We start from the raw sequence: 12,356 nt of genomic DNA on the forward strand, positions 1-12,356 counted from the left end.
TTGAAATGCAATACTATGATTCTAGTTTGAGTAGCTATTTTTATTATTCTTTTATATTCTCCACCTTCAGGAGGAGTAGCTAGAGAATTTTACTAACAATGTTCAAATATTGAGCCACAGATGTAAAAAATAAGCCCAAACCTCTAGAATAGAATAGAACAAATCTATGTTAGTTCCATTAACTAGCAACCACACACACACACAATTTTTTTTATTAGATTAAAGATTTTATTATTAGTAGGGATTTTAAAATTGTTGTTGAGTCACTTCAGTCATATTGAAGTGGTTTGCCATTTTCTTCTCTAGCTCATTTTTAAGATGAGGAAACTCTGGCAAAGCAGGTTAAAGTGATTTGCACAGAATCATAGCTAGTGTTTGAAGTCAAATTTGAACTCCACTATTTCTGATTCCATACTTAACTGTATCTATTGCACCATCTACAGCCTAGTAAGGTTTACTCTATCCTTCTTAAATATTAAAAAGTATGGGGGCAGCTAGGTGGCGCAGTGGATAGAGCACCAGCCCTGAATTCAGGGCTGCTCTCAGACATTAACACTTCCTAGCTTTGTGACCCTGGGCAAGTCATTTAACCCCAGCCTCAGGAAAAAAAAAGTATATGGGTATAGCTTATATACTTAGAGTAGCTATACCATATTAATTTAGTATCCCAATTTGAAGATGTGGCTCTTAATTCAATAGTACAAATTCAAAGTTTTGATCATCCTTTAAATTCAAGGTAACAAAACCCCTCCTTTTGAAACTCTTCATATAGTTTGATAAAACTGATAAAAATATATACTATATATTTCTTATACATATATATGTACTATGAAGATACAATATAGTTTTCTGTATCTTTATATATGTCTGTATGATGCATATGTAAATGTATATGTGCTATACACAAGTGTGTTTATATGCTGTGATATATGTATATACACATATACATATACATGTGTATATGCTTTTATTTTAATCTATTGAAGCTTAAAATTACACTAAGACTTTTGGTAAACTTGCATATGAAAAAATGTTAAAAAATGAGGAAAAATGGGAGAGAGACAGAGACAGAGAAAAGAGAGAGCTAATGTATATTTGTATTTCTGCATTGCTTAAAGCAGATTTTTATGCTTTCTTTTACTGCCAATCAAAAATATATTGATAAATTGGTTTATTTAGAATACCATAACACTTAGGCATATTCCTTCTTTCCCTCCTGATCTCCACTTTCTTTTCTTTGCAATCACATTCAATTCATTATCCTAACTCGAGCAACATTAAGTTTGCAAAATCTGATTTACCTTCATTTCTAGAAGTCTACAAGAACTTATTAAAGAACATAATTTATATAGATCATGAACTTTAAGGCTGAAAGAATGTGCTCACTTCTAAAATGGTATTATAATATAGCTGAAACACTTCTGGTCTGGAAATCAGAAAAATTCAGGCGCCACCACTTAGAAACTGATAATTTCAAGCAAAGCCCTTAACTTTTCTGACCAAAGTTCATTACCTGTGTAGTGAGGTTAAAACTAATCCAAGAGGATCATATTAAAGATCAAATCTTAAATTACAGGCATTATACACTTTGTAAGTGATAAAGCACTGTAAAAATTAAGGAATTATTACTACTCATAAGTCTGGCAAGTAATGAGTTCACCCATTTTACCTCTATACAACAGTTCACTCTTAGAGATCAGAATAAGAGTAGCTTTGAAGACATATTGGTAATTGTAATAGATAACCAATTTCCTTATAGTCTGTGAAAAAAATTTAATTATCTAAGAAAATGTAGCTATCTTCTATTCAAAATTCAATTCCTATGCACTACAATTTTTATACTTTCATGGTCTAGTCATTCTGATTTTATTGGACTCATATTCAGATATGGAATTCTTTAAGTAGTGATCTTAATAATAGCACTCTGAATGTCTAAGCGTGAAAGTTTAAGAAAATCTCATTCCATTTATCTTTCAGATACCTTGAGTTCTGGTAAATGATAGAAAAAGATTGAACAGGAATGTTTGGCTGTTGTTTTTATAACGGAAGAAAACAAGACTGGACTGGAAAACATATTTGTGGATTGAAGTTTACTTTATATCAATTCCAGTTAGTTTCATGCTCCCTGCAAGGTAGCTCTATTGTTTCCATTTGACCTAAAAATAAAGCAAATCTTCCAGGTCCCAAAGTGCCTCTATTGCAAAATGAGGACTAAATAAATTCTTGATCTTGATGCATCTTGCTCTGTTTCATCAGCTAGCTTAGTGAAGGTTAGATTTCCTTTCTACCCACTTTTCTCCATATTCTCTGCTTATCTCTTTTTCCCTATTGTCTTTCTATAACTTTTATTTTCCATATTTCTGCTCTATTCTGTTTATGGATATTTACCAATTCCTTTATCATCTACTATATAACTCATGCAATTTATCACTGCACAGTTTCCAGGCATTATTCAGTTCTTCCTTATTCCTTCTCTTAACTCTATTTTATTTCTTTTTGTCTATTCCCGCAGTTTTAGAAACTTTTACAATTTTTTTTATTAGGACAGTATTTTTGTAGTTTCTCTTACCATAAATAATATAATAGTTCATGTCCTTTACAAGCCTCTACTAACCCATATTGAATCCCTTAAGACAAAATTAAACAATGTTGCTTTTGGTAATTTAGTGTAATTTGTAAGCTAAAAAGTCCATAAGGCAAGCAGGTAACCTCATTTGTTAACTAAAAATCTAGCATGATGAATTTATACCATTCATCATGCTAGACTTTGGGTGTAGAGATAGATATGACACAGACCGGTCTCTCAAGGAGTTTACAATCTAATAGATTGAAAGAAATATACACATATATATGTGAAACAGAAAGTAAGATGAATGGAAAAAAAGAAATCAAAGAAAAAAGATATGATTAATGAGAATATAAAGAACTCATTTTAATATGAGAAAGATGAAGGGATAGTGAGGTGGGAAAAACATAAGGGATATCTTCATGAAGGAAATGATAGAAGTAGACATGGGAAGGAGAAAAACAAATTACAGGAAGTAGTCCAATTTGATAGAATTATGAATAAGTGTAGGGTAATAGTGTGGGAAGAGGACTGCAACTGATGCAAAACCAGAGGTTTATACTTTATACATTAGACAATAGAAAGCTACTGAAATTTTTGAACCTGACATAAGATAGCTATATGATCAGAGTTATGCTTTAAGAAGATTGCTTGGTTTGGTGTGAAGCTTGGATAAAGAGAGATAGAATAAAGATAGAAAAGTCCATGAGAGTCTATTAAATATAGTAGGTCCTTTATTGAAAATAATGCATTCTATGAGGTTATGTCATTCAAATTCTTGCTACATTATTCCATTAGTTTGGAACAAAAAACTTTTTTTTTCCTTTTTTTTAAACATAATTTTACTTCAAATAGCATGAAATCAAATACATGTGACCACACACTAATTGTGACCTGGCTTTAATAAAGGCAAAATGAGATGGTGACATAGTTGTATTAGAAGTGGAAAGAAAAAGACCAGTTCCAAAAATATTGAGGCATTATCAGTAAAATTTGACAACTATCTATATAATAAATATTTATTAAGTACCTACAAATATATTTTTAGTGACCTCCAGTTATTGATATTATCTTTGCTCTGTATAGTGGAGTTAACTAATTTTTTTTTAAAATACAAACCAAATGCTAATTTTCTTTCTATTTGACCACAAACTGCTATAGGCCATTTTCCAAACATGCATTCTGTATCAATCATCAGTATTAAGGAAATGTCCTGGCTCTCTCATCTAGTTATAGAATTCGAAGTAGATCATTGTTCTATTGTTTCAACTGTGTCTGACTCTTTGTGACCCCACATTAAGTTTTTGTGACAAAGATACTGGGTTTTGTTGTTGTTGTTATTTTTGCCATTTCCTTCTCTAGCTTATTTTGCAGATGAGGAAATTCAGACAAGCAGGGTTAAAGTGACTTGCTCAGGATCACACAACTAATAGGTTATCTAAAACCAGATTTGAACTCTTCTTGACTCTAGGCATAGCATTCTTATCTATTCTCCATCAGGCTTCTCTTGAGAGTGGATATCTCATGGTATCCTGTAAGGCTTCTCATCAGAGTCTAAATAAAACAATCTCAGAGACTATCCAGTCCAATATTTAAATAGGAATTTTTCCTGTCAAGTCTTTGCCTCATATGAGGAACCAGTCTCTATTTGAAAATCCAATGACAGAGATGCATTAAATATGGGACTGATGTTCTAGCTGAGGCCGGTGATCATGGAAATCATCTTTGTAAATGTGAAAATTGAAAAATGTGAAGGAATTGCTGAAATCAATTGATTGAAATCATATTAGTGAAATCAAAGAAAATCTAATAGGATAACACATAGGACTTCTAGTTTCAAGGCAAAAGCTCTTTCCACTACACCCCTTGCAAAATACAATAATAAAGTGAATGAGAAAGCAGGGAAATCATACCTTACCAATTTATTGTCTTAGACTTTGAAAATGTCTGTTCGCCAGTCCCAGAGTTCTTTCTTGTGAGTCTTTCTTATCTACTAGGAAAGTATTATAACTGCAATGGGTTACTGTTTCAGGTGTTATTTGTCAATGTACACAAAATATTTTTTCATATGTTAAACATTTATTTTTGTGATGGAGAAAATCAATAGCTGCCTTACATATTAAAAAAAATTAATCAAGGTACAAAAAAGCAAATTATGACTGTAATTTAAAGAGGAAAGCAAGAACAACTTTAAGAAAGAAAAATTGATTAATATTATTTAGTTAGCTGGGGAATAGCAGCTGTTTTGAATTACCCACTATTTCAAAAAAACCAGATTGATAATATTTTACTAAGCTTCACTTTATAAAATCCAAAAGCTTTCCATATTTAAAAAAACAACCTGTCATCTCTAAGCATTATCTTTCAGTCTCGAGAGATAACTCTGGAACACCAAGTACATAATTTTGCTTTCAGTTTTGATCCATTATTTTGTTGTCATGCTTTCTGTCTCCAATAGTTAATCCACTATGCCTCTCACAGAATATTAGTATGCCCTCCAAAACATGTATTATGCAAATCTGGATAGAGAAGCTTATTATGCCTTGCTCCCTAATCTTCCCACACAAATGTAATAAGTTAATGAGTTACTCTTTCCTACACATACACAAAAGGACCCTATTTGGAACTTTATATGAATCAGTTATTAACCAATCCTTTCTATGTGATTATTTTTACTTATTCTAGTTCATCTTAGAATTAGAAATATGCCCTAGTTGATCCCATAATTGGTGAAAGGCATGTTCATAGTAAAAAGGGGACTGAACTTGAAATGAGCACACCTGTATTTGAATTTTACCTTGACCACAGTGAGAGAAATCAGGGAAGAAAAAATGAAGATTATAATACTTATGTCACCTATTCTATTTGTGAGGAAAATACATGAAAATTACAGTAAACTATTAACAATAAAAATTTAAATGATAGTACCATGGAAGTTAATTTGTTGATTAGGATTTTGTTTGGAATTTAAACTCTTCCCTGACTCCTTCCTACATTTTTAGTTTTGTTTTATATTACTCCTCTCCATGAACTTTGTTCTAGCCATAACTCCTGACTTACCTTGCCTTACATGCAACTGTCCATCTCTGATCTCTATGCCTTTGGACTGGTTGTCCTGAGTAAAGTAACATTTCTCTTCACCTCAACTCTCAGAATCCCAGTATTTTAAGATTCCTCTCACATTTCATATTCAGGCCATCTTCTCTAATTCAGTCCTACCCCAACCTTTTATGCTAAGGCCTTCATTTATAAGGTTACTTTCTACCTACTCTATATGTATATTGTAGATATTTATTTTAAATTGACTTCTTTACCCTTTTGAATGGAACTAATTTTTTTTCTATGTACTTTAGTCTCTAGATTAAGTTTGCATGGATTTTTGTACATGGTAAAGGCTTAGTAAATGTGTGTTGATTGATGATAATATTGATGGGAATTATAAAACAGTATGGAGTCGTTTTAGCAATTCCTGAGAAAAGCTGGGATAACCCACAAGCTGGTCCAGAATTCCTATCAATATTAGAAAAATTTCCTGTGTCATTATGTTCTTTTTTTTAAAAATAGTTTTATTTTCAAAATATATACAAAAACAGTTTTCAACATTTACCCTTGCAAAACATTGTGTTCCATTTTTTTTTCACCTTCTCTTCCCCCATCCCCTCCCCTAAACAGCAAGTAAACCAATAAATGTTAAACATATGTAATTCTTCTATACATATTTCCACATTTATCATGCTGCACAAGAAAAATCAGATCAAAAAGGGAAAAAATGAGAAAGAAAAAAAGCAAACAAACAAGAGCAAAAAGGGGGAAAATACTATGTTGGGATCCATTCTTTCTCTGGGTACAGATGGCTCTCTTCATCACAAGTCTATTGGAATTGCCCTGAATCACCTCATTGTTGAAGAGTCCATCATAGTTGATCATCACATAATCTTGCTATTGTTGTATACAATGTTCTCTTGGTTCTATTTGCTTCTCTTAGCATCACTTCATATAAGTGGTCTTTCTGAAATCATCCTGCTGATCATTTCTCATAGAAAAATAATATTCCATAATATTCATATACCATGACTTATTCAGCCATTCCCACATGATGGACATCCATTCAGTTTCCAATTCCATGCCACCACAACAAGGGTTGCTACAAACATTTTTATACGTATGGGTCCCTTTATGATTTTTTTGGGAAGTAGACCCAGTACACTCCTGGATCAAAGGGTATGCACAATTTGATAGCCCTTTGGGCATAGTTCCAAATTGTCCTCCAGAATGGTTGGATCCTTCACAACTTGACCAACAATGCATTACTGTCTCAGTTTTCCTACATCCCCTCCAACATTTATTGTTATCTTTTACCAATCTGAGAGGTATATAGTAATACCTTAGAGTTGTCTTAATTTGCATTTGTCTGATCAATAGTAATTTAGAGCATTTTATATTATATTTTGATATGTATATGATGTGTGTACATAAATATGTGCATATATGCTAAGTTCATCTGAATTTAATGATTAAAGGAAACTTTTCTATTTTCAAAAGTAATGAGCCTAATAGTCTATTTTTCTAAGTTAATTCTGCTTTTTGACTTCTTTCTCATTGATTTTATTAGGATAAAAAGTACAGATTAGCTAAGATTAAAATTATTTCTATTTTTAAAAAGAGAGATTAAGCATTAATACTTAACTATGAATACTAAGTTTCTAACGGTTTCCATAAATGACTGTCACCATAAAACAATTAGATCTAAATTGTATTGTTTTATACTAAAAAAGGCATTCAGAAAGCATTTGAGATGCATATATCATTTATAAAATGATATCAATTTATTCGAGTAAGCAAATTCTCATGAAATATCTCATATGTAAAATGCTATACAAGGTTCTAGGAAGAAAAAAAGAAGAAGAAAACATGACACAATATCTATCTGTTCAGGGAGATATAGAATATATAAAAATAAGTATGTGTCTCACAGAATCCCCTTTCACTTCCAGATTCATCCTTGGGGCAGTGTGACCCTAAAAGAAGGAAGTGAGACTTCTTGAACTTTTTCTGGTTCATTATGCATTATGCTGGAATAGAATTCTCAGTGGGATAGGGGTGGGGATATCTACAACAAAATTGAAGTATGACTTTTGTTTAAGGTCTCTCTGAAAGAATAAACAGAATCCCTTCTAGAAAAAGTTCTCAAAATCTGAAGTTAATATCATGCATAAGACACTGATTTCTCCACCACTGAAGCTATACTTAAAACAGAAAAAAAAACATAAATATCTATCCATTAATAAACACTTAATACATATAACACTAGTTCTTCAAATCTGTATTATTAAACTATGAAGTCATTAAAACTTGAAAATGCATTAAAGTTTTGAGATACCCTTTATTCTCCCTGAAGCTAAAAAAATTTCATATTTTAGAACAATTATTTTATTTTTATTTTAAATATGTCCAAGTAAATCACAACAACCAACAATAACAAAAACAATCACAAAAAAAATTACCAGGTTTTCTGGGCAATCAGGTGTGACATGGTCATTTTTTTAATTTTTGTTTTTTTGTTGTTTTTTCTTTTTTTTCTGAGGCTGGGGTTAAGTGACTTGCCCAGGGTCACACAGCTAGGAAGTGTTAAGTGTCTGAGACCAGATTTGAACTCAGGTCCTCCTGACTTCAAGGCTGGTGCTTTATCCACTGTGCCACCTAGCTGCCCCCAACATGGTCATTTTTATCTCTTTAGCTTCAGGATAATTATGTTAGTGATGTTGTTAAAGGAAGTATCTCCTTGAAAGATAGCTAGTCAGATGGCAAAATGGATAGAGCTCTGGACATAGAATCAAAGGGACCTGAGTTCAAATGTAACCTGACTTTTAATAGTTGTGTGACAAATCATTTAACCTCTGTTTCCTTCAGTTTCCTTATCAGCAAAATGAGGTTACTAATGACACCTACCTGCCAAGATTGTTCTGATGTTCCAATGAGATAATATTTGTAAATCAGTTATCATAGCTTTTGGTACATTTATAAAAGCTTGTTTCCTTATTTCCTTCTGGAAACCTGACTTTGTCTCAAGAATTCCTTACTGTTACAGCTCATGAGGTTAATGACATGACTGGGAACATTCAATTCTCAGGGTCACTGTTCAGTGATATGGGCCCAGAAAAGGATGCACAAAACAGAAGAGGCAGCCAAGATCTTGAGATCCAGTTTTTATATTCTCAGTACCATGTCCTGGAGTCATAGCTCCAAGTCCCTTCCATTTCCTTTTCTGAAATTCAGAGGAAGAGTTGGTGGCAGATTTGTCTCCAAAGAAAGTATTCCAAAAGAGAGAGAGGTCCAAGTCTTCTATAACTCTGAAGGATAGGAGGGTGATGGTTAATGCCTTAATAACTCAAATGCCATTCATCTTTCATGCAACTCATAAGAACACAAAAATCATCCTAAGATACAGTACATATCTCTCAGGAGGAGCCAATATTTATATCCATCCCCACAAAATCAAGGCTCAGATTCCACAAAGTGGATCCAACAAACAGGTTCTTTGTTATGGATCACCTCTGCTACAAGCCTAACAACAACCATAACTAGCATTTATATATCAAAGTGGCTTACAGCTATTATCTCATCTTATCCTCACAACAATCCTGGGAGGCAAGTGCTAATATCTGATGCTAAAGCTGGATTTTAAACTCAGAACTTTTTGATTCCAGGTCTGTACTTCTATCCATTGTGCCTTCTAGCTGCAGTACCCAGCTATAGAGGAAAAGAGAAGATTAAAAGACTGTAGTAAGGAAAGAGTACAATGTGCCTATGAGGATAGGAATAGTAAAGGAAATAGTTAAGCTTTATCATGATTTATTTTATTCTATTTATTTATTTTTGCTGAGGTAATTGGGGTTAAGTGAGTTGTCTGGGATCACACAGCTAAGGGCATGATCTATTTTAAAGAATGTTTCTCTTCCAATCCTATTTTTATATTTCACATTAATAATAGGAAATTCAAAAAATTTGCTTACTTTTCAAGTTTTTACAATATTAAAAATATTGTTAAAAATTTAAAAATATTAAAAGACATATTTGTTTCCTACCTATTTTATTTTCTCAGTATATATGTGTATATCTATATCTATATCTATCTATCTATATATATATATATATACTTATATGTGTGTGTGTGTGTGTGTGTGTGTGTGTACTCCACAACCACATATACACACACACAAACACACACTTTCTCTTAGGGCTTTTATTTGTTTTGCTCCTCACTTCTACCATGCCCAAAAAAAGTAGCATTTTACATTTGTTTTATTCTGATTGTTTTGGTGTTTTGCAGGAGCTCCAAGATGGCGTCAGCAGGCAGCAAACTGTTGTCAAGGAATTAACTGTAACTGGAGAAGAGATCATTGAACAATCCTCAAAAGGAGATGCGAGTATTTTAGAGGATAAACTGGATTACCTGAATGTTCGGTGGCAGGAGGTCTGCAGACAGCTGGAAGAAAGAAAAAAGAGGTAGGATAGCAATAAATATGGATCCTTACAATTACCAATAATCAAATTAATCTATTGAAAAATGTGAAGACTAAATTAAAGAAAACCTAATAAGGTCTGAAACATAATGGCAAATAATCTATTACTGGAAATCAAGAATTGTCCATTCATTCCCTTTGCATATCTTAAAATTGTAGTTATTACTAATGAGTTAAATATTGTTTTTTTACTTACAGGTCTGTTAAATCTTTCCCCTGTGAATATTTAAGATGTTCCTATTTCAAAAATTAGGATCACATTTTTAAAAGGATGATAAATTCAGTCATTTAAAGAAAAAAAAAAAAGGTTTTTTTTTTTTTTTAGCCAAATATTTTCTTCTAATTTTTTATAGGAGAAATGATGATAGTTTTAAAAAAGGGTAAAAAAAGGAAAGATGATAATACGTTAATTTGAGTGCATTTCTTGTTCTTACTGCTTGCAAGAATGTGGTCTTTACTAACTTAAGACATCATGAAAATAATATCTTTGTTCACCTTCAGTTTCATCATTGAACTAATAATGCTTTTTTCTTGCTTTAAATTGTAGAAGAGGGAATAGATACAAATATTTAAAAGGAGTGGAAACAACCCTAAAAGGTTATTACTGAATTTAATCATCATTAAACTTTCCCTTGGAATATATTTAGAGTTTAAAAAGCCAACTGTAAGCACTGCTATTAGAAGCCTCAGATAATGTTATAGATGGGTTTTGTGTTAAATTTCCTGTTGTTAATGTTAATGTTTCTTGGTTCATATGGGATGGTTTGGCCTTTATTTGTCAAATGAGATTATCATTATGTATACTTAATGGGAAAGCAGTTCTCTTTTCAAGCTTTTGCCTCCTACTTGTCATTTACATAAAAGGTGGTTTTTGATATTCTGACACCTGAAACAACCCACAGAGGGAGGCCCTGGGTTCAGAGAAATTAAGAATGAGTTTCAGAATAATGCTCTACACTATTTTTCTACCACTTATTGCCTACAAAAGCAGTTTTCACATTGTGATTCTCTTGGAAACCCTTTTAGGAGGTCTACAAGGTCAAAACTATTTTCTTGACAATATAAAAGTATTATTTGCTTACTAAAATAATCCATCCTTTCCCAAATATATATGTTATGAGATGTTTTTTTCCTACATATATCTATCAAAACTACATAATGATATCATATAACAGACTGAATGCAGAAGCAGATATAAACAGCTGTCCTTATTAATATAGACATTAAAGGGATTTGCAAAACAATATAAAAATGTCATTTTTATTTTTTTGTTTAAGAAAGTTGTTTTTATAAAATGTATTAATATGCCATTGGATTATTATCATTTATGTGAACAAATTAACATTTTAAAAACTTGTCATATTAAGCTTCAAATATGATAAATATAAATAGGTATAACTCACATAAACAAAAGGCCTTTGGAATCATCAATAATTTTTAAAGATGGTAACAGGGTTCTGAAACCAAACCACTGGTCTGCACCATTCATATTGACTAATGCAAAACATTAAACTCCATTATTTCTTTCCCTTTTGTTGTTCTAAACAGATGATTTTATTTGTGTAAAAAAGTCCTAAAGAAACTTCTATTAATAAACATTAGCATGTCTTGCAAAATGTATAGTTTTAGAGAATGATAGGGCATTAAGTAGTTGAGTACCTTATAATGGGATCAAAAGCTGGTTTTGAATCCAGGTCTTCTGGGACTAACAGGGGCTCTTTATGCACTGTCATATTAGCACCTAAAGATATTTTCATTTCAAATTTCTGTTTTACAAATTCTGGGAGAAATACATTTCTGATTATAAATAACTTCATTAAAATCATACTTTTTCTTATTAACACACTTCTTTTGAAAACCATGAAATTAAACAGAAATCATTCTGTCACAGAAATATTTCCTTACTTTAATAACAAATACATTTATTCTCCTAACAGGCCTCAACTTGTATGATATCAATTTTAAACTCTGTCCAAACTTGTACAAACAAAGGTATTAAGAAGCAAGAAGATTGAATTAAATACCATAACAAGCTTTTAAAGGTTTATTAGATGATTTTTTCATAATAATTACAAATTAAATGTTTCTTATTCACTTTTTAAAATCAATCAAACAAATCCCCTTCATCAAGTTGTTATTGTTCAGTTATTTTTCAGTCACGACCAACTCTTTGTGACCACAGTTTGGTGTTTTCTTGGCAAAGATACTAGAATGATTTGATATTTTCTCCCTGGCATCAATCCTGGTACTCCAGTCACAATCCCACC

At 31.9% G+C, this 12,356-nt stretch overlaps 1 protein-coding gene across 1 annotated transcript in view; it reads left to right on the forward strand.

Moving 5' to 3' along the window:
- Positions 1-12,356, forward strand: part of DMD (dystrophin) — a 2,117,885-nt gene that overhangs the window by 1,261,814 nt on the left and 843,715 nt on the right. Inside the window, 1 exon segment of the mRNA XM_074300855.1 lies at positions 9,897-10,072. Coding sequence (XP_074156956.1) covers positions 9,897-10,072 — 176 coding nt within the window.

This window comes from Sminthopsis crassicaudata, chromosome 3, assembly GCF_048593235.1.
Source record: "Sminthopsis crassicaudata isolate SCR6 chromosome 3, ASM4859323v1, whole genome shotgun sequence".
NCBI lineage: Eukaryota > Metazoa > Chordata > Mammalia > Dasyuromorphia > Dasyuridae > Sminthopsis > Sminthopsis crassicaudata.